Raw genomic sequence first — 23,856 nt, 5'->3', positions numbered from 1 at the left:
TGTTGCCATCATAAGTTTCGCTATGGAAACTATTTTAATAGATATCTCTATAGTTTAGTAGGATACGAGTTGACCCGGACACGGTAAAGCATCCCTAATTCTGCTCGATTACCCATAGGGATAGTAAATATGATACACGTTGAGCCAACAAAATCGATTTTAAAACATCTCCTTTTCTCTCGACGCGAATGGAAAACCTTAAGTTCCCCGAGTATTGAGTTTATGGTGCATATGTCCACAAGGCACATATTGTCTTTCATCAGATTGACCCCTTAAGAAATCCATATATAGACTTGAAGATTCTCAATATGAAAATCATTGTGAGAGATATATAGAATACATAAAAATGTATTGTGCCAAAGTGCTGATACAATATATTGTGATATAAAATATATGATGACAACAATACTTATGTTCTTATTACAACATCACAAGTGGACATAGATAAATAGATCATTAAGGAGATTGAGACACTAACCAAAGTCTTGAAACATATCGATTTAGGTATACTCAACCAAGATGTTCTCCATGTGAGCAAGGTCCTTTGGCCGATGGAAAGTCATGGTGTTGCTCGGTCCGAGTGGAACATGGTGCGAACAACCAGTTCCATTTGCAATGTGTAGGTGAAGGTTGAAGTTTGATTCAAACCTTTTCCCTTGGGATCCTTGGCATCTTGGAATGCTCACGCTATCCCAGGGGACAAGACGAATCTTGATGCCCATGACTCACATAGCGTAGTTGTGGCCATTAAGGGCGAGTGTCTCAAATTCTTTAGCCATCGGTTACTTATATGGGTAAACCAGTGATAATTAATTTACCGTGATAAATTAAGGACCATCGTGGTTGATGTTGTAATGAACTTTGCAAAATTAATGGAAATTTCAAGAAGTTGGCTTGAAATCATTAGTTCTGGTTTGAATTAATTATGGAGAGAGAGAGAGAGAGAGAGAGATTCGGCTATCGATCTCCTGCATGATAGGGAATGCTTTTGAGGGGCCGAAAGAGAAAGAGAGCGACCACAGTGTAAACTTTAGTTCTGGTAACATTTAATCGATTATATGCTTTGCTGAGCACAAACCCCAAGGCTCGTGGTCAGACGGACGGCTACAATAATGGTGTCGGTATATGGATTGAGACATCTTTTGCCATATCAGATCTCGAGCATGACCCAAACAATTGTCTAAAATATTTCGCTGCTTGAGAGGCCAGTGATCTTATTTGGGAATAACTAGTGATGTGATGGAGATGCATCAGGTAATTGAACTCTTGCTTGTAAGTAGCGCAGGTGCTTGGATCCATATAGTAATGTTTTGAGAAAGGAAACAGATGCAGGGTTCATCGTCAGCTGGCAGCAGCAAACTAGAGGTCAAGGATGCCCAGCCTGCTGAGAGCAGCAGCAGCAGCATCCCCATGATGGTGAGCATCATGGCGCCGTCCACAAGCACAACGGCGGAGCAGCGTGTGCCCGTCGACCTTGTCCTCCTTCTCCACGTCCACGTACGCTTCAAGGCACCGAACAAGTGGCAGGATCTGTTCATGGAGGCCGTGAGGGTGGTCATGGACAAGCTCGACGACAAGGACCGGCTCGCCGTCGTGCCGGGCGGCGGCGGGAGCAGCATATCCAAAGAGTCGCTCAAGTACACGGAGACCTTGCTGCCAATGTCGTCCGACAACAAGGCCTCCTGCTCCGACGCCGTGAGAACGGCGATCCAAAAATGCGACAACTCGCTGGTGAGAGCTCTGGAATCGGCCAACTCGGTACGTACGTGGTTCTTCTTTTTGTATATTGATGATGTATGAATGTATCTGTGGGGTTTGCGTACAAGAATAATTCTAATTCTAAGTAGATTTCTAATGGCGTGTTGTTGTGTGCTGAATTGGTTGCAGATCTTGCATGGCCAGGGTGGTTACAGCAGTGACGAGAAAGAGAGGCGTGCGGGCTACATCATGGTCATCTCCAACAGCCAGGAGGACATGGCGTCCTTGGTCACCTGGAGGTTCCGGTCCGTGCTGGCCTTTGGATTCCGGGACGCGCGCAATGCTCGGACCATGGACGCCATCTCCAGAAGCCGGGACTGCACTTACGCCATCTTGGACGACGACCGGGGCCGGGTCACCGAGGCCTTCGCCGGCACCGTCGACAGGATCATCTCCGGCGATGCAAACAGGGCGGTTGAGGTGGAACTGGAGTACGTCGGCCACCAGGAGGTGGTTATGACCAAAGTCGTAGCTCCTCACGTCAGCTACTTCGTCTCATACGACAAGAGGAAGATCTGGGCCAGCGCGCACCTGCCGGGCTCTGGCGCGGCCATCAGCTTCATCGTCGACCTGAGCCTGACCCCCGTCCCACCGGCTGAAGTCGACCTGTCGGGGCTGGTCACCGTTCGTGCCAAGTACGGCCATGCACCGGATGACACGCTCGACAGGCAGCAGGCGCTCACCGTGAACCTCAAGGGCGGATGCGGATGCGGATCCAAAGAGGTGGCGGCGGAGATGGTACGGATCAAGGCCATTGAGATCGTCGACGAAATCACCAAAGACGACGAGACTGACCCGGAGAAGCTCCACGCGCTCGCGGACGAGCTTTCCGAACGGTGGGCCGACCTCAGCAAGTCCCACGGCGACATCATGTCCATGCTCGACGCGCAGATGAGAGAGATGGAGATAAGGCTGTACAACAACTACTTGTGGCTGGAGTACATGCTCTCGTGGAGGTCACACCAATGGTGGCAGCTGCCTCTGCCGCGAATGTTCATGGAGGATCCTTTCGTGCGGCTAACAGTCTCTGCGACGGTGGATGACGCTTCTACTACGCACCGGCGGCCGGTTCTGCTGCGCATCGTGGCGCCAGAGGCGGGGTTGGCCAAGGCGAAGCGCTATCCCGTTCACCTGGTCGCCGTGCTGGACGTCAGCGATGAGGCTGGCCATGGAACCAACGACAAGCAGGTGGAGGAGGAGAAAACGAGGAGAAGGATGGCGCAGCTGGCGGAAGCCATGAAGCTGGTCATGGACAAGCTTAGCCACAAGGACCGCCTCGCCATCGTACCGGTGCAATCTCATTCTTCCGCCGCCGCCCGGGCCGGGCCATATCCACATGCAGCTGTAGCTGGCTTCTTGGAGATGTCTGAAGAAGGGCGGAGTGAGACATCCGCCAAGGTGCAGTCCCTCGTCGACCAAGTCCTTCAGCACACGGCCTCAGCTAACAACAAGGTATCACTTGCTCAGTGCTCACGGCTCGCACATTTTCAGAACTCAGACAAGACAAATACTATCTAGCCTAAATTAAAATTGCAGTTTTTAGAAAAGGAGGATGACCCCGGCCTCTGCATCTGGGAGATGCATACGGCCACTTTATTGATTATTCTCGAGGACCTTACAAAGTATTACAAACAATATATCTGAATCCACCATCTTGGCAACATATGTCGCTACTCCTATCCATATGATGAAGGGATGCTAGCTGGGCCACTACCCAAACCACTCGCCTAAACCTAACATCAAAAGCCGGAAGCCCCAGCCAAGCCACATACCGGGTCTGGGGCACAATCCGGTCAGACGCACTCGTGTGTCGTCGCAGCCATCTTCCACAGATCCGTCTTCAGATTATATTGAGGCTTCTACCTTGTCTAGCCACTCTGCCATCGATGTCACCATGACGCCAGACAGCTACCTCCTCCTGCGCGAGTCCATCTCCGCGCATCGGACGCTGAGCCTCCACAACGTCATGCCGCCGATCTCCGCTGCCATCAATGTGTGAGATGAAGTACCGCTCCACCACGGCAGGTACAAGGTAAGGAAGGGCGAGGTCCCCATCGGAGACACGGCCGGACGGGCCGCCACCAGGAACCAGACAAGCTCGCCATACACGCCCAGCATCCCCATGCCCAAGACGGCGCCTTCATGAAGGTGACAACGCTGTGGCGCCGCCGCCGCTTAGCCACCGGGACTAGGGTTTTCACTAGGGTTTCCACCGGCGGCCAAGGGTTTCCCCTGGCCAAGCACCCCGCCGCCACCTCCGAACCAGCCACAACATCAGCAGGCGCAAAAAACGCCGGAGATCCAGGCCGGCCGGAGGTCATGCGTCACGAGCGGACCAGAACGCCTCAGATATGATGAGGGGAGCCCGGGGCCTCCCCGCGCCACGACCAAAGCCCACCGGGACCTCGCTGCCCGCGCAGCCGAGAGGACCCGGCCAACCACACCAACGAGCACTCCCCGCCGCTGGAGGAGCGCCGTCCGCACCAGCGAGGCTGCCGCCTCAGATCCGGGCCCTCACCACCGAAAGGGAGCGGCCAGAGGCCTCGCCGCCGCCCTCACAGGCAGCCGCACGGTGGAAGAAAACAAGTGGGTGGTTGGGGCACAGTGGAAATCAGGGGGCAGGCTTTAAGGCGAAATCAAAGGGTGGCGGGGGGGACCAGCGCGTAGGTCGTTTCGTAACATCTTTCCATAAATCTGGCATTTTTGCCCTAGAAATCCCAGAGGAAAGAAGGACATCATCATCATCATATTTTTGTCCTAAAAGATTATATCGGAAGTCCAGCTCATATTTCTGAAAGTTGGTAATATATATATATATAGTAACGCTAAACTAAGCGTGAGTATAGAATAGCTTATTCTACACCCCAGTAACGGTACATACAAAATACAGTAACACACTATGTAATATATAGTAAATTTCATAAAAATGTAGTAAATTACAAACCTAGATGATTAAAAAATATTTTCCGAATTACTACATTTTATACACCGCTTTACTAGATTTTGTACCTAGCGTTACTAGGGGGTGTAGAATAAGCTATTCTACACTCACACATAGAATAGCGTTACCCTATATATATATATATATAATTCAAATTTCTAAATGCCAAGCACTTCTTTTTGAGGTAGATATTGTCTGGAATTTTTTAAAGTAGTTGGGATATGTGTTCTTTTTTTGCCTATGTAGTTTTTCTCCGAGCGACTAGTAGAAAAGATTCGTGGATATCAGGTCTTATACCGCTGGCAATTCACATTTGCCACAAGTTTTCATTTTGTCCGGAAATTGACCAAGGGGTACCCGCCTAATCATTGCTCTAACACCTTTCTCACTAAATTTTACGGAAACCTTCTTTTGGTGTCAGAACAAAACTTGAAAGCTATTAGTGTTTTACAAAGGATATTTACTATTCTTTGATTTCTCTATTAGGTTCAACATTTAGTCAAACAACCATGATTAAACTTGGCTAGTAGATACGGTACGGAATAAAAATCATGTATCTCCTATTATCAACCACTAACTATATGTTTCTTTCGAACATCTTTGATATTCGACCACTAGGATCGACCTTGAGTGATGAAGTTCCGTTTTTAAATGATTGGAAGTTGTATAAGTTTAAATGTCTATAGATTGAACATCGATAAAAGAGAGAACCACCGCTTTGATGCGTGCTCTATAGGAAACCTTTTTCGCTTTGCCATCATCACCACCGAAACCATAGACAGTAAAAGACCTAACTAGACACCTAGACTACTGAACTCATGTGGAAACAAGGTCCCCCCTCCCTGCCACCTAGACAAATAATTATGTGCTTTTGTCAAATAATAAAATTCAAAGAGCTTAATTATATAAAATAATTGATCTTTAAAGATGACTAGGAATTTGTTGAATAAATCTAGATATATTTTTGTTCTTTTCTACCTAGCAAGGATTACAATAAATCCATGTTGCACGAGTTGTCTGTCTAAGCTTTTTTGACGTGAATCCATGGTGATTAGAAAAACTAAGTAATAATCCAATCCAGATATGGGTTGAGGGTTTAAATCTGAAATTCATCTAGGAGAACAGTAACTGATAAAAAAGAAGGACAACTTGACACTAAATAACTTCTATAAAATTATACAACAAGGCTTGATGGGCGTCTTCTTCCTTCAATTTCTCATCTCTGCCGGAGCTTAAATATTTTGTTGAGCATGCAATAGGCGAAAGGGACACATGCAAACAACCTCACCATACAAGTCTTGAAGACCGGAATAGCCAACTGCCGCTAGCAACAAGATCTAGTAACCGCTGAAGAAACATCGGGTGCAGAATCACCCCAAGCAGCGCTTATTTCCTAGCCATATATATGGCAACACATACTTAGGTGGGCCGGGGTACAACATCCATTAAGAAAATACATATAACTAGGCTAATCTTAGTGTTTCTATGTCTGACTAACATGACTACACAACATTAATATATACCGTGAAAACTCACAAGCTTACCAACATACCTAAATTCCGTAATATTGTGTTGAAAGCTATATAAACTAAATCTAATTAATAAACGAATGAAATATTGTGAGTTCGTAAAATACATTATATTTTTTTAATATTTATTCATTTTAATATTTATTCATTTTAATATTATGGTAACCTTATCTTAGTTATTTCTTCAAGAGATAGTTAATAATATTAACTGCTGGATCGCAAATAATCTATAATTCACATCCATTGATTCGCAAAACTTGAGAATCAAAGTTGATTGTTGTAATCATCTTCAGTGCTTGGACACCATTTGTTTATATAATATAAAATAATCTAATGGGTATATTTCATTATTGCCAAGTGAGTTAGCAAGTGACGAAGTTACATGCTTTACAGAAGTTTCCATAAGTCCTATTAGAAAAAATGCATTAAAATAAATAATAATGTTCTCAGCATTTATGTGTTAAGAAGGCATCAATAGCATCCGTGCATATTTGAGTAACATTTCCCCAATTCAGACCTCGCACCAGTTCAAGAAGTCCATGGAGCACGTAAGAAGGTGGTTCTACATCCCCTCAGTCAACGAGGCCATCCCCACATTGCCAGCCACCGGAACTCAACGCAGAGCCTCCACAAGTGAGCCATTGGCTGAAGATGGTGGCAACATAGGCGTGTGGAAGGCATTAGTGGATGCGGTAAAGGTAAATTCAGAGGGATTTTGTAACATAGTTCTCTTATATCTAAACCATGTTGTGTTTGTCATTTCTTTAGTAAAAGGTTTTTTAAATTCTGTGTACAACTATCAAGCTGATAGACCACAAAAGAGTTCTTCGTATGTACTATTGGCAATAAAATATATTTATAAATATTCTGCACATTTAACTTCTAAAATATTTTCTAAGAAAATAATACTTGTAGAAACATAAAAAAAATCTAACGCTTGTAGAAGCACATGTTGACTACTAGTATTACTAATTGGCATTGCATGGAGCTGCATGATGATATCTATGATAGCCTTGCTACCGATGATACTACTATGCATTAACGAGGTTTATAATATCATAGACATGATACTGGTATATGATTCTACCCACCATCAGGAGGTGTTACCAAAAAAGAAAAACGTCCTTATAATTCATTTGTCTCTCTGTGCATGCACTGGCTGGTGTAGATATTGGACGATCGGGAAGAAACAGAGAAATACCACCCGGGCTTTGTCATTGTCATCTCCAACAGCGGCGACAAGTCGATTCCCCACTCGCAGGAATCTTTGAAGCCCAAGTACGTCGTACACGCCTTCAGCTTCCACAACAGCGACGCGCGTACCACCAGGGACATGCACTACCTCGCCAGCAGCTCCCGTGGCATATACGCTAGCCTCCACGACCACCGCAACCAGCTCACCGAGGCCTTCACGGCCTGCATTAAGAGAATCACTTCCACCATTGGCGTCCAGACAAAGGTTGAAATCAAGTGCAGCCACCCCAGCGTTTCGTTATCTACCATTGACTCTGGTGAGTTCGGGCCTCATATCGGTGAAGACGGCAGGTCTGTCTCCATAGAGGTCGATAACCTTTACGCCGGTACGGCAAAGAACTTCATGTTCTACATGGACAATGCTCGCGACAACCTGTCCGATCTCCTTGAAATTAAATTCAAATGTGGAGGGAATGTAGATGATCAAGTGGTGGTCGTCGAGAACGGGAGTGATGGATCTGCAGAGGTGATAGAGGATATGGCGCGTGCCGAGACATGCAAAATCATATGCGAGATTGCTGATCCCTATTACGATATGGTGGCGGAGAAGTTGCACAAGTGTCTCAAGCAGGCTTCCATGAAGGCACAAGCTGCTGGCGATGCTCCCCTCGCAGGGGAGATGGAGAAGATGGCGGCCATCCTGCACAGGAAGATGAGGAACCAATATCCGGATGCGGTTGATCCGAGTTACGTTAAAAAGCTTCTAGAGGACAGGCTGTCCAACATGCTCTCCTGGTTGTCTTTTCAAGCCTTGTCTGAGCAGCCACCCAGGATACCATGGCGCAGTTCTTTTCAGCCGGAGCTTGTCCACAACTATCCACACAAGAAACAAGAGTGAAAAAAAAGGCTCGGACAAACTGCAGTTCAGTTCCTTCTGTTTCTGTTGTGTGAGTTTGTTATCTAATTTATGTGATGAAAAGGCTAAAATGCCCTGGTAATGAAATTTTGTGCTCACCTAACGGACATTGAGTTATTATGTACTGTTTTTGCCATGGACATGAGCACAAAGAAGATTTCCGATCATCACAAAATGCATCCCGGCCTCCTTGTGTATGCCAGGCACTTTGTCGAGCTATCCAAGTGACGCACATGCTGAAAGCATTCTAGTGTCGCGACTGATGTGGAGGTCGAGGAGGTGGGTTGGGTCAGCGGCACGTTGGATTGAACACCTTCCGGCATAGTTAACCGGCGGATCGAGCACTTCCAGGATTCTTTTAAAAAACATATAAAACATGTCAAAATAGATGTAAGTATCAATTATTTGTTATTTTAATAAAGTATAGGGACCTATATGCAAAATAACATGAAGTCACATTACTAACATATTCGAAAACAAATACAAACTATGCCGACGGCTCCCTCGGATCGATGAGGTGTGCCAACCTGACACGCCTTGGATCGATGACGTGGCACGTGCCATGGATCGATGACGTGAACAAACTATGCCGCCGGCCGCTGTTAGAGCCGTCCGCGTTTCTGCGGAACTACCTGAGCATCTTGATGGGAAAGGGACCATCATAACAGATAGAAACAAAGCAGACACCCATGCTCGGTGCGGAACCACCTGAGCATCTCGGAGGTCATGCGGGGTCAATGGGCTCACAGACCCTGTTTACAGAACATACTGCGATGGGCTGGTTTCCTTCACTGCTCCATCATCTATGAGACAAAACTTCAATACTGTTGCAGGAGTAGTATTCTTACGAGGGTTAAGATGGAGACACATCCCATATAGAGAAAATTAAGCTATTGGTGTGGTGTCGTCGTATCGATGAAGAAAAGGGACATGAACAAGACGTTGGTATTTGTCACAATAAGACAGAAACATGAGACGGGGATATCTTTAATTAAAGATTTTAATATCTCTGTTTTAACTTTACAGAAGTTCAGCGTCCAATCAAAGTATCACAAAGGGTGAACAATATAGTATTCGAAGGGATGAAGAATCCTTTTTTAATTTCTCTGTAGAGGGATTAATGTGTCTGACTGAATAACTTCAAACTAACTACTCCCTTCGATTCATATTACTTGTCGCTCAAACGGATCTATCTAGACATATTTCAATGCTACATACATCCGTTTGAGTGGCAACTAATACGGATTGAAGGGAGTACAATATTTTAAAATAGGTGTCATTTTGCGACGATTTGAATAAGTGAGGATCTTGAGCCATGCATATTGGGTTCAAGTTTGTGATATCCTTCGGTTGCGACGCACGGGCATTTTTGCTAGTGAAATAAAATAGGCAATAACCATACGATTTTTTACACAACAGCCATAGCAAAATACTCCCTCCCTTCCGAATTAATAGTCATAGAAATGGGCAAAAGATGAATGTATCTAGAACAAAACAACGCCTAGACGCATCCATTTTCTAATACAACTAATTCCAGATGGCGGAGTAGTTGAATACTGAGAGTGCCATGCTTCTTCACCTCGCCTGGTTTCATCTCGATATGTGACGAATGTTCTTTGAAAAACATTAAATAATTTTAAAATGCATGCTGAATTTTTGGGAATATGCTATAAACATTTTTAAATAATGTTCTACATATTTAATTACCATGATCCATGTGGTTGATAGGCTTCTGCTATATAGCAAGATCATCTTTCTCTACTACCTTCTTCGAGCACAAACGCTCTGTGCAGCCATCAATCTCTTCTTGCTCTTACATCATTCGTTCTTTTTTTCCATGCCACCCCTTCGAGTGCCAATTTATTTGAGGTCCCTGTTAAAATGTATTCTGTTAGGGCATCTCCAGCCGTTGGCCCCCCAGGAAGGGCAAAAAATCGCGCCCTGGGGGCGCACCGGCGCTAAACCGCGCACTGGGGGCGTGATGCCCCCCAGTCGCGGCCCTCCACGGGTTTTTAAAATGTTCAAATTCGGTGCAAACACAACGCACACACGGGTGAGTTCGTTCAAATTTAAACATATTTTACAAAAAAAAAGAAAAAAACTACCGCGGGCTACCCCGCCGTCTCCCTCGCCGCCCGCCCACGCGGTTCTACATGCCGAGGAGGCTGTAGAACCGTGTGTAGTCACCGTCGTCGTCGTCGTCGTCGTCGCCCCCGCCTACGCCTCCGCCGTCCCTGCTGCATCCCTCCCCCGGTTGGTGCGGCGGGTTGGACGGTCCTGGGGCGTCGTCGTCGTCGCGATCGAGGACGACAACACCGTCCTCGTCCTCGCGCACACATTTGCGGGCGGCGATCTCCTCCAGGGCCCGGCGCTGCCGGACCATCTCCTCGCGCACGTAGTCATCGCGCGACCACCGCATGGCGTCCTCGTCGGAGAAGCCGCGCCGGCCTATCTCCTCGTACTTCGGGGGGAGGCTGGACTCCACATTGGACTCGACGAGGGCGCCGGAGCTGCGGGTACGCGCGCTGACAGGCGTGTACTGGGGCTCCGGCTTGACGGGGCGGAGGTGGAGGCAGGGAGAGCCGCCGGACGAGGAGGAGGACACCCCGGTCTCCATGTGCCTCGGCGTCCAGGAGCTTCCCCGGCGGCGTGAGAAGGACGGGGGAGCGGGGTACTCGAGGCGCGGCATGTTGCCGCCCTCGATGTACTCGAGGACGGCCTCCAACTTGCGCCCGGGTACGCCCCAGCACCGACGCCGGTCGGCGGCGTTGAGCCTGCCGGAGGGCACGACGCCGTTGGTGGCCTCGAGCTGTTCGGCGTGACGGCGGCGGAAATAGGGCTCTCAGAGCGGGCTGTCGGGGACGTACCGTGGCCCCTCCCTCGCCGCACGTGGCAGGGACGAGTGGATGCGTGCGATCTCCGCACGCCGCGCCGCGCCGGTGGGTACCGGGGGGCACCGGCACGCCGCCGACGCTGATCCTCCACGCCCCAGGCACCCGCATGTCCGGCGGGACCGGGTACTCGGCCTCGAAAAGGAGGCGAGCCTCGTCCTCGTGCAGATGACGGCTCCCGAATCCGTTCGCCGCCGCGCCGTCTCCTGCGAAACGCTCGGCCATGCTTTCTCAACTGGTGACGGCGAGAGGAGAAATGAGCGCGTCGTCGGTGGATGATCGGGGTGAGTCTCTCCGGCGCGCTTGCAGTCGGCTTTTATAGGCAGAGACGCCGCGTGGTAGGCTTGGCCGGCGCGTTACGCATGGCGTGATTGCGTGGCGGCCGCGGGACGCGTTGCCCAGCCTTCACTGCGCCGCCCGTGAGGCATCAATGGAGGCGGACCGGCGCGGCAGCGCGCGGCATCTTTGGCATTGACTCGTCGCGGGAAACGAGGCGATGAGGACGACGAAGGGGCGAGAAGAGAGTAGAGTCGCTGACGCGGCGGGCCCGCGGCTCTTCGCGCCAAAAACGATTCGCCTGGCGCCCCCGAGAGACCCCCAGCGCGCTGGGTTCGGGTTGGGTCCGCCGGCGCCAATTTCGGCCCGAGCCGGCAAAAACTGGGCTCTTGGGGGCGCGACTGGGCCAATTTTTTGACGCCGGCAGACGAGAAAACGCCTGAGGGGCCTTCTTGGAGCGCGGCTGGAGATGCCCTTAGTATCTAGGACCTGTGAGCGGCTAGAGTTTTGGTTTATCTCTTGTAACAAACCTTTGTAATTATCCATCTAGCCGCATGCCCTAGAGGCGTATATATATGACCTGGAGGCCACCATATTGGGTGCGCTATTCCAATCTACAATCTCCTTGTTTCACAGTCCCGAGAGGTCGTGCCCTCACCAAACGTCACGGGATGGTTCCAAGCACTGCCTCGAGCAATCCCAAGATTCCTCCATTAACACCACATTAATTAGGCATGATAACGCCGTACACCATAGCATTAAATATTTGACATACAGAACCTTAAGTTGTGTGAATCTTTTATACACTGTCAGTTGACGATCTAGGAACATATGAAGAGGACAAATTTGTCTCTGCATGATTTGCGTTGATATATACTTGTTAAAAATCAATAAGAATTTTATAAATACTTGAACGACCTAGGATCTTGAACCCCATATGTGTCCCTGGGCAAACCATTTAAAACAAACTTTTGTTACGAATGAATCGATCCATCTATCTACTTTACAACGGGAGTACCTAGAACTCATCTAGATGAGATAATTTGGTCTCATTCATCTAGAAAATAAGAACAGATACAACTCACGTCAGCACACACGCATTTTATAGCGTCACATCCAATGGCTATAAAAGGTGAATGAGACCAAATTATATCTCATCTAGATGAGTTCTAGCAAAACTGTTACAACTAATGACTAATTAGGGTTTACCTCTACAGCATGGAATTACTCTTCCATGGAAAGCTAAATTTTTTTGGACCAAGCGCATAGATTATCGTTCCTTCCGTGTAATTTTCTTTGTTCTGATCCATCTATCTACAAAAGCCACTGCTTGGTCTAATAGTATTCCCTTCTCTCTTTGCATTAAATTATGTCTGTTGCAATCGGTCCTGGTTTGAGAACAAATTTGTTTATTCGGGTTGTTGGTAAGATATGACCGTTGCTCCTGCGACGCGCTCGGCGGCCCTTCCGCCGCCGGCCAGCCTCCCCCAACCCCCCTTCCGGCCAACCATCCTCGCGCCGCAGGCTTCTTGGTTCCTCTCCCAGCGCCAGGGCTCCATCATCGCTGCTTCAAGCCTCGTCGACCTCCCGGTAAGCCAGATCCAGCCCGCCCCCGATCTGCCGGCCTCGGAGTCGCATTCAAGACGGGCCAGTCCCTGAGACAGAGGTGGATGGGCGCGCCGCGCCCTGGACGGCGGTGGGCTCGAGGCGCCGTCCGCGACGGGACGCTTCTTTACGCCGACGCGACGGGCGTCCGGCCGGGCTCGGCGACAGCCTGGCCGAAGAGAGGAAGCTGCTCTTCTTAAGGAGGACGCGGGGGAGATGTTTTCGTTGCCTCAGTAAGCACCACCGCGCCCGCTCCTGCCGTGAGCCCCTGCGCTGCCTTGATTGCGACCGCTCAGGCTACCGCGCTCGTTTCTGCACTGCACGCGACGAGCCGCCGCCCCCTTCGCCACCGCCCCGCCCTCTGTCCTCCTGCAGGCCGTGCTCGGGGCGCTCCTGGGCTGATGTGGTCGCCTGCCGCCTGGACTGCCCTCCTCTCCTCCCGACCCCGCCTCCGCGGGACATGGCTCAGCATGGCCTTGGCGCACCGGAGTCCAGGCCGGAGGAGGACACCTGCATCATTGCGGCCACCTTCGACATCGACCGCGTCAAGACGGGGTGACGTCGCCGTCAGCAACCACTACCCGGAGGAGTTCCTCCTCAAGTTCGAGAGCAAGGAGCTCTGCACGGCTGCGCTGGACAAGGGCCGGCTCCGAATGGGTGACGGCACGCGGGTCTTCATCAAGCCTTGGAGGCCGCTGGCGCACGCGCTTGGCGCGGCCATGCCCTTCCGCGCGCGCCTCATCCTCGACGGCGTGCCCTCCTACGTCTGGACGCATTCCATCGTCGAGCGCGTCATCGGCCGCACTTGCGCGTTGGACGTCATGGATGAGCGCTCCATCTCCATGTCGGACACGCGTGACATCGGTCTCTGGGCGTGGACGACCAATCCGAGCAGAATCCCGAAGGTGGTCTGGCTGACCTTCACGTCGCGTGCACCCGATGGCGTCACGATCTCGGCGCGGCAGCCGGCGCGCTGCCTGCGTGGTGCCACCTTCCGTGTCATCGTCCACCTGCTGCGGGTTGAGGACTACACTTCAGCCCCTCTCGACGCGGAGACGCAAGATGGCCAACATGTGGCGTACTGCCCTCCGACATCCGTGTTCCCGCCATGCCATCGCGGAACCATCGACGGCCATGCTCCTGTGTCCTCTGACGACGTCGTCATCCTTGGCGAGTTCGACTCCCGCGGCACCACGGTGCGGGGTGCACCGCGTGGCCGTGCCAGTGGTGGCGGCGACGGCGCCTGCCGCGAGCAGCGTCCGTGGAGGCGCGATGATGAAGGCGACGACCATGACGGCCGGTCGGGTGGCCCTGGTGATGGGCGGGCCACACGCGGCCACGGAGAGGTCGTTGCGCGGCCACGATCCCGCTCCCCTCGGCGACGCGACGATCGTGCGGCTGGCCGTCGGGACGGCGGCAGGCGGCGCCATGCGGCTGACTCCTCCACGGCCGTGGGCTGCTTCAGGAAGATGGGAGTGGTGGCGATGGCCGAGGCCAAGGTCAGACAGGTCTTTGGTGGCAAGGAGGCTGACGAGCGGCTGGCGCTGCGAGAGGTTGTGCTTCGGGAGGCGGCTGAGCTGCGACGCCTTATCGCCCTGCCGGCTGCGGCTGCCTCGGCTTCGGCCGCTGTTGGTCAGGTGCCGCCTCTGCTCCTGGAGCCCGGCACGTCCGCGCCTGTGACTGCGGGGATGGATGCCTGGTCCGACGGGCCTTGCGGCGCTCTGGGAGCACTCTGCATCGATGACGGCCCTCCGGGTTTTGGCGCCCGGCCTACCCTGTCCGGCTTGGCGTCTGAGAGCCGCTGCGCCTCTCCGGCGGCAGCGGTCCACTCGTCTCCCTGCTGCGACACTCCTGGCCGCACTCCGGTGGCCTCGCCCCTGCCGCCCGTGGCGCTCCTGGGTCCCTACCTCGTCCCGCCTGTGGTGCCCCCGTCGTCGGCCTCTCCTGTCCTCGACGCGATGGCTGCGTCGTCAGGGCTGGACTCCTCTCCAACCCCCCTTGTCCAGGCGGGCAGCTTTGGCGAGGCCGTTTCGGTGCCGGCGGGTGCACCCGCGCCTGCTGATGGCGTGGCGCCGGAGAGCCCTCTCTCGCCTGCTGTCGGCGAGCTGGGCCGTTTCTTGGTCTCCATCGCCGCCCCCCTGCAGCTCCCTTGTTGCCTGCCCCGGTGCCGAAGCCAGCCAAGACTCGAGGATCCAGAGGCATCAATCTCTCCTCGCCTCGGAGGAGCGGGCGGATTGCTCAGGGGAAGACACGGCAGTGCCTCCAGGGCAGTTCGGCAGTCCAGGAGCTGATTGCCCGTGCATGCAACCTGCTCGGCCCGGAATCGGACATGGATGTTGGGGTTCAGTCAGCCTACGAGGCGCTGTTCAACACGCCTCTTGCTGCTCCTGTCATCCAAGCAATCGAGAACCTTGCGAAGCATGTCAAGGCGGCCAAGAACAAGCCAGGAAAGAAGAAGGCAGCTGCCAGTGAGGCCACCGTTGTTGCCAATGTGTAGTCCTACCATGAGTGTAGTAGCTCGTAGCACTGTCTCCGCTGCTTCCTTTCGAGTTCTGTCGTCCCTGTGTCTGCAACTCCGTGCCAACGCAACCGCGACCTGGCATCCGTGTGTGCCTCCTCAATGCATGTTACTTATATTCGAACCCAGCGTGATCTACAGTTCCCCATATGGCGCAACCTAATGTCAAGCTTCTGTGCTGGAATGTGCGTGGCCTCAACGCCCCTGCCCGTCGTGACGCCGTGCGTGACCTTATCCGCGAGTACCACGCCACCATTGTGTGCCTCCAAGAGACCAAGCTCGATCATGTCGACGACTCCCTCATCGCATCCATGCTTGGCCCCTCCTTCACTGCTAACTACCATGTCCTCCCGGCCGTCGGGTCAAGGGGGGGGGCATGATCATGGCCGTCTCCGACGCTTTCTTCCGCCTTTCGGACTTCCAGGCAACACATGGATCAATTTCGGCCACCGTCACCATGCTGGCTGATGGCCTTGACTGGACCCTGTCATGCGTATACGGCCCTCAGGGGGAGCAAGACAAGCTGCTTTTCATCAACGAGCTCAAGGGCCGAAGCATGTGGTGAAGCCCCGGTGGCTCATTCTTGGCCACTTCAACCCGATCACCAAAGCGGCTGACAAGAACAACCAAAACATTAACAGCCGCCTCATTGGCAGTTTCCGCTCCGCGCTAAATCACCTAGAGCTTAAAGAGATGCGGCTTTCAGGCCGTAAATTCACATGGTCCAATGCTCAAGAAAACCCGGTGCTAACAAAGATTGATCATTTCTTCCACTCCGATGATTGGGATGAGATTTTTCCAAATGCCCACCTCCAGGCCATCTCATCTGCCTGCTCGGATCATGCACCACTGCTCCTCCTGGGGGACACGGAGGTGCGGCGGCGCCCGTCCTTCAAGTTTGAAGAGTTCTGGCTTCGGCTACCTAGATTCAAGGAAGCGGTGGCCATGGCCTGGAACAAACCAGTGCAGTCAACCAATGCAATCCGAAAGATCCACATCAAATTGACACGGACTGCAAAAGCTCTCAAGAAATGGCAAAGAGATACAGTCGGAGTCCTCAACACTCAGATTGGCATTGCAAAGGAAGTAATCTGGAGGCTTGACATTGCCGAGGAGGGGAGGTCCCTCTCCCCTGAAGAGCTGGAGCTAAGACGCAGGCTTAAGCTTTCTTATCTCGGCCTCCTATCCTTCCAGAAGGTTAAGTTGCGCCAGCGCGCACGATTTACGGGTATCAGGCTGGGCGATGTCAACTCTAAGTTTTTCCATGCCAAGGTGAATGGGCGACGGCGGAAAAACTTCATACAGTCGCTGCACTTGGATCACGGTGTTGCCGTCACAGCGGAAGATAAAGAGCAGGTGCTCCTTACCCACTTCCAGGGCCATTTGGGCACCCCCACGCCACGACGCTCAAGCTTAATTTGGGACAACCTCGAGATAACCTCGCATGATCTCTCGGAGCTCGATGAGCCATTCGACGAGGAAGAGATAAAAGACGCCGTTTTTTCGCTGCCCTCTGTCAAAGCGCCTGGCCCAGACGGGTTTATTGGAGCCTTCTTCAAAACATGTTGGGAGATCATCCGGCATGATGTCGTTCAAGCAATCCTCCAGCTCGCTAATCTCTGCGGTGACGGGGCCTCCCTCATCAACTCCGCAAACATCATTCTGCTCCCAAAAAAAGCGGACGCTAGGGTGGTCGGAGACTACAGACCAATCAGTCTCATTCATAGCCTTTCCAAGATCTTCTCCAAGCTCCTCGCCAACAGACTGGCCCCGATCCTGCCTTCACTGGTATCCAAATGCCAAGTGCCTCTGTGCAGAAGCGATCCATCCACGACAACTTCTTGCATGTTCAGGATCTCATAAAGGACCTACATCGTCGTAACATCCCAAGCCTCTTCCTCAAGCTGGACATTTCCAAAGCCTTCGACTCCATAAATTGGGCCTTCCTGCTGGAGGTCTTGCATCGCCTTGGCTTTGGGCAGCGATGGCGAGACTGGATATGTCTCTCCCTATCGTCCTCTTCTTCAAGAGTGTTACTTAACGAAAAACCCGGAAGGATGTTCAGACACGCAAAGGGCCTCCGCCAGGGTGATCCGATACCTCCGATGCTTTTCATCCTGGCCATTGACCCTCTTCAGCAGATCCTCCAACTCGCCTCCCGACGAGGCATCCTCAAGCCCATTGCGGCTAGAACGGCCAGATGTAGGATCTCCCTTTATGCTGACGATGCGGGCATCTTTGCGAACCGAGACAAGGATGAGCTTCACGCGATTTCGGCAATCCTAAAGACCTTTGGGGAGGCAAGCGGACTGATCACAAACCTGAGCAAGACCGAGGTCTTCCCGATCAGATGTGCCGGCATTGACCTCCAGGATGTGCACTCGGTTTTCCCTGCTAAGATTGCCACCTTCCCGGGACGCTATTTGGGGCTCCCCCTACATTTTCATCGTCTTAAAGGCGTTGATCTGCAACCCTTCATCGATAGGTTTGCAGGCAGACTACCAGGATGGAAAGGAAAGCTTCTCAACAAGCCTGGCAGGGTGGCACTCGCTCAGTTGGTCCTCATGGCCATGGCCACCTTCCACATCACAGCTCTCAACTTGTCGAAGGGGACTCTTAGAAAGATCGACAAAATCATTTGGGCCTTCATCTGGAAAAAGGAAGACCAAACTCAGACCTCGGGAGGCCACTCCCTTGTTAACTGGAAGACAGTCTGCCGCCCAAGGCATTTGGGCGGCCTAGGGATCTTGGACCTGCAGAGATTTAGCCGTGCCCTGCGCCTACGGTGGCCGTGGTTGCAATGGACTGACCCAGAAAGGCCATGGGTGGGATCAGAGCTGCCGTGTGACCATTCAGACATGTGCCTCTTCCGCGCATGTACCTCTATTACGATGGGCAATGGGTAGAAGACTTTGTTCTGGCATGACAATTGGACTGGTGTAGGTCCGCTCAAGCTCCTAGCTCCAGAGCTCTACAGGATTGCCTCAAGAAAAAACAGAACGGTGCACAACGAGCTCATAAATGAGAACTGGATTAGGGCGGTGGCCAGTCTGCAGACCATTCAGCAGCTAGGTGAATTCGTGTCTCTCTCGAACCACATTAGTCAGATCACCGTCCTCCCTGACCAAGAGGACACCATTCGCTGGAACTTGACCACCTCGGGGACTTACTCGGCCGCCTCTGCCTACGGCGCGCAATTCTTCGGCTCCTACTCACGTTTTGACACGACCAAGGTCTGGTCCGCAAACGCTAAGCCCAAGTGTAAGTTCTTCGCATGGCTAGCTTTGCACGGAAGAATTCTCACTGCGGATATGCTGGCCGTGAGGGGATGGCCTCATGATCCCAGATGCATGCTCTGTCTTCAGCAGCCAGAGACAGCAACTCACCTCTGCAAAGACTGCCCCTTCACGGTCGCGGTTTGGAACCAGGTGAACTCTTGGACTAACGAAGGCGTTCCAATCTCAGGCTTCCTCCCGGAGCCAGGAAATGTGTCTGACTGGTGGGACAAGACTCTGAATTACCAGTCCAAACATGTGCACAAGAGGCGCAGTGGAAGAATCATCTACACGATATGGTCCGTTTGGAAGGAGCGAAACAGACGAGTTTTCACTGGACAAAGGATGACGCATCGCGAGGTGGCGGCTCTAGCCCTAGACGCAATCAATCAGCGCGACCTGGCGTTTGCCGGCAACCTGCCCACCGCCGGCATTGGTTAATCTAGATTCTAGGTTGGTTGGTCTTCTGTGGTTTCTGCGACGTTCCCTAAAAATGCTCGCCCCTCTGTAAATTGCGTCCTTTCGCCATCTCTTCTATAAAGAAAAAGGCAGTGCTCCTGCCGGTTCCTCAAAAAAAAATCGGTCCTGGCCATAGACCTCTCTCCACTTCAGAATTCAGATAGCTCTCATTCTGTGATTGGAAACTAGAACACAACTTCAGCAAGCAGAGCACGAAAGGCTTGAAAAACGCACGGAGCAGTGCATACACGTAACAACAGGTCGATGGCTGCCGCGGCAACACCCTCCTATGAGCAGCAAAGCTCAAGGCGATAGAACTTGGTGGCGGCAGTGAGGAACGACAACCAGCAGTAGATTTCGGTGGCCGGGCGCAGCGCATCGGTGTGTTTGACGACCGAGTCATATCTTCGACGCGGTGGAACTTGAGGGAGGCATGGCGGAATGGTGGAACCGCAACCATCAGCAGCATCTTCCAACGGCAGGGTGTTGCATATATTCCGACCACAGGGCGCAGCACATCCATTTGTTTAACCACTACGGCATATCTTCAATGGGTCTTGTATGCTCTCGTCTAGGGCCTTTTTACTTGTTCTTAGACTCCAGCTTTATTAATGGCCGATGCTAGGCATAAGCCGGCTGATAGCTCAGAGTTATTAGCCGCCTTGATAACCGTTCGATGGAGCTCATCGTGGTCGTTCCTTTGCACGGATCACACTTCCCCTTAATGCCATCTTCCCCTCGCACAGCACACGCACCACCCACAACTCCCACTGTCCCGCTCCAAGCACGGCAGCAGCGGCCTCGACACAGTTTGAGCTACGATGCAGCGGACGACGACGATGTCGGAGCTACGATGCAGTGGCCGCTGGAGCTGCTACGCAGCGGTCATCGATGCCATCGGAGCTATGATGCAGCGGTCCTCGACGCCACCGGAGTTGCATTGCAGCGGCCGTGACGCCGCCGGAGCTGCTATATATGCAGCGGCCATCGATGCCGATAGAGCTGCGATGCAGCGGCCGCCGACGTCGTTGGAGCTGCTATGCGGTGGCCGCCGGAGCTGCGATGCAGCGGTCGTCGACGCCGCCTGAGGTGTGATGCAGCGGCCGCAATGCCACTAGAGCTGCGATGCAGCGGGCGTCGATGCCGCCGGAGCTGTTATATATGCAGCGGCCGCCGATGCCGATGGAGCTGCGCTGCAGCGGCCACCAACGTCGTTGGAGCTGCTATGCAGGGGCTGCCGGAGCTGTGATGCAGCGGTCGTCGACGCCGCCTGAGGTGTGATGCAGCGGCCGCAACGCCGCCGGAGCTGCGATGCAGCGGGCGTCGATGCCAGCTGTCTTGGACGAGTTGCATCATAGAAAGAGCAGCCATGATGCCCATGACGAGGTTGCATCGCAACAAGACAGCGCCGGCGAGGTGCATCGCACCTCGGTCACAGCAACCCAACCGGAGCCGCCGGCGGCTGCTGCATCGCAGCACTTGAAGCCATTTCGGGTGCTGCTCAAAAATGGCAACGCCAACTACGCCAAAAAAGCTTCAGCGCATCGGCTTCCATGGCAACACCACGCGGCGCGAAGCACTGGCGGCGCCCGCCGGCACTCCATTGCAACCCCCGACGAGCTTCAACGACCCCGTGAGTGCCTCATTGCAGCTCCGGCGTCACTTCATTGCAGCCCCGGCGGAGCACAGCGACCCCGCGCGATGCTCCATTGCAGCCTCCGACATCGCTCCATTGCAGCCCCTCACGCTTCACTGGAGCACCATGAGCGAAGCACGTCACGTCGGGACGTCGGTGCAGCACCACGAGTGCGTCGCGCGGGACACCGCTTTGCAGCAGCAGGAGCGTCGCTGCCCCCGGCGAGATCCACACCAGCCAGTGCTGCAAAGGTCGGCCGCAACCTGCTTGCTGCAAGGGGGCGGCGCACCATTGCGGCGGGGCTCCGCAGACGCTGCTCGAACGGGAAGACAGAGAGAGGGGACGCTTCAGGGGGCAGGGGGTGAGAGCAAGGGGAAATGATGAGGAGATGACAACCATTTATACATCCTTGGTCATCAAAGGAGAAATCATAATATTTCGTGTCAAACATACACACTGCAAGGTGAACGCTAACTTAAGTTCATACTATAATCTTGAACACATGGCTACACTTTCATCTCCTTTGTTGTTGGTTGAACTCAGGTGCAATATTGAAGAAGGCCAAACACATATCAGTCCATGCAAAACAATGTTTTATGGCGAAGAAACAAAGTTAGGAGTTCATGTAGAAATGAGTTGTCTGCTGAAGAAACATTGTTCCGATTCTGACAAAACAATGTTTTGCACGAGTTTGGATATCCCAACTTGCGAAAGGTTTCCAGAACTCGACTATGCTGCTGAAGGAAACATTGTTTGACTCCAGTGAACAATGTTTGGTCGGGAACTGCCAACCACCTCCAGCGAGATTTTTCCAGAAGCTACCTCATTAAGTCTCGAAGCCTTTTAGTCAAACCAAAGCTGGTTCTCTTTCACACCTAAGATGGTTCCCAAAGCTAGTTTGTTTCCACACCTATCCAGGGGGATTGTCCCGATTATAAATAGGCTATCTCTTCCCTTCGTTGAGGACTTTTCCATTTCTATCAAAGACCAATGACATAGACTCCTCCTGAGATTGGAGAGCTCTTGTTATCCTTATTCTCGTGATTCCTTGAGAAATTGCACCTAATTCGTGCTCCACGACTAGATCGTGTTGTGTGTATTAGAGTTCATGGTTTCCCTTGCGGATTGCACCTATCCCGTGCTTCACGACTTGAGCGTGGTTGTGTGGGGTAGTATTGTGGGTTGTGGATCGGCAAATGTTCGGATTGCAAATTTGGGTGAGCCTCCTCCTCATCGGGTCATAATCTCTTATTTTCCATTTTCCGGCTGCTTGCAGCTAGTTATCCCCATCCGTTTATCGATCCTACGCCGTGAAGATCGGACCTCCCCTTGAACACCCTCTTCTCCGAAGACGGTGCCGCATCATCTGGTATTCAGAGCAAGGTTTACATGGTAGGATATGTATCCTTTTAGCTAGATCTATCCTTTTTAGTTTCGTTTTCCCCCGTCCTAGAGTCCAAAGGCACAAAAAAAATACAAGCCTTTGTTTGCTGAGATCTACTTGTTTGCTTTCCTCTTTGTGTTTGCACCAAGTTCTATCCAAAGTTGCTGCTGTTTTTATTTGAGTCTTGTTGTTGGATCTATTGTGCTGCAAAAAAAGAGCAATAAAACAGAGAAAAAAAGAGTGAAAAAAAAAGAGAGCAGAAAAAAGAGAAGAGAAAATTTTGAGCAACCGTGAAATCATATTCAGTGTGGTGAGAGATTTCAGAAGTTGAAGTGGCAAGTGTTGCAGCTCAAACGTGGTGCAAGGATCTACAAAAATTTTCTTGTTCATTTGGTTTGCATCGATTGGATCTCAGCACTAGCCTCCCTTTTTACCCCACCAAGATCAAACTAGAAACCGTCAGCTTCCTTCCTTTCATTCGCCCATCCACTCCTGATTTGCTACTTCCGCACAACCGCCAAGGAATCACTAGAATTTGGGTAAGCAAGAAGGTAAGCTGAGCGTTTTACACACATATTTTTCTTTTGACCACTTGTTTCCGAGGACTAACATGGAAGGCTCCAACTCGAGTGCAGACGGAGGAAATATTATGGAAGACGAGTTCCCAAAGACTCGAGCTGCACTTGGTGATGTGATTGAAGAATGTGCAGCTGGAGCTTTGGAACGAATGTTTGTTGGATGTCATCCTATTGCAGGCAATGGGGATCAACACCAACACAGCCCCACTGCCACACTGGTCGCCAACAATTGCCGTTGTCATGGCAACGAAGATCGCCACAATGGTCATGGGAGAGCTGCAGGTGGCCGTGTTAATGGTACTGCTATTGGTGGTGTTGAACATAGGCGAGGTAACCTTGTTGCACCCCATGATGGTGGGTTGCGTGGAGGAGAAACTTGCGGGCGAGGCCATGGCCCCCGCGGGTTTGCCGCAGATCACAGGCGACGAGCTGCACATGGTGGTGATGACATGTACCATGAAGAGTTCCCAAATCACAATGATGAGTGTGCTGAGATGGTGGATGATGAGTCATATTCCACGCCTCGTCGTGGTGCTGTTTTTGGTCACCATGGTAGTCCCTATGATGGTCGTTTAGGAGATGACCATCACAACCAAGCAAGGGTGAAGTTACACATTCCATCATTCACTGGAGAAGAGGATCCGAATGCTTATTTTGAGTGGGAGGAGAGATGTGATCAGATCTTCAATACTCATGGGATTTCTGAAATGAAGAGAGTTGAACTCACTCTTAAGAAGTTCTCTGGCTATGCACTTTCTTGATGGAAGCAATTGCAAAAGGATCATCTTGCTTTGGGAGGTGACTATATCTGCAGCTGGGATACAATGAAAAGAGTCATGAGGCATCGATTCGTTCCATTATACTATGAGAAGAAATTGTACAAGAGGTTTATCCAA

General features: G+C 51.8%; 1 protein-coding gene across 1 annotated transcript; it reads left to right on the top strand.

Annotated features, from left to right (window-relative positions):
• Positions 1–1,087: 1,087 nt before the first annotated feature.
• On the top strand, positions 1,088–8,474 carry LOC125517156. The gene is made up of 5 exons (XM_048682343.1): positions 1,088–1,254; positions 1,327–1,758; positions 1,888–3,210; positions 6,744–6,926; positions 7,397–8,474. The coding sequence occupies exons 1-5, from the start codon at positions 1,240–1,242 to the stop codon at positions 8,318–8,320; spliced, it is 2,877 nt and encodes a 958-aa protein (XP_048538300.1). The 5' UTR covers positions 1,088–1,239; the 3' UTR covers positions 8,321–8,474.
• The last annotated feature ends 15,382 nt before the right edge of the window (positions 8,475–23,856 follow it).

The sequence above is a fragment of the Triticum urartu genome, chromosome 6 (assembly GCF_003073215.2).
Source record: "Triticum urartu cultivar G1812 chromosome 6, Tu2.1, whole genome shotgun sequence".
Taxonomy (NCBI): Eukaryota; Viridiplantae; Streptophyta; class Magnoliopsida; order Poales; family Poaceae; genus Triticum; species Triticum urartu.
Note: the sequence above shows the minus strand (reverse complement) of the source record. Positions and strands in the feature narration are given on the sequence as shown.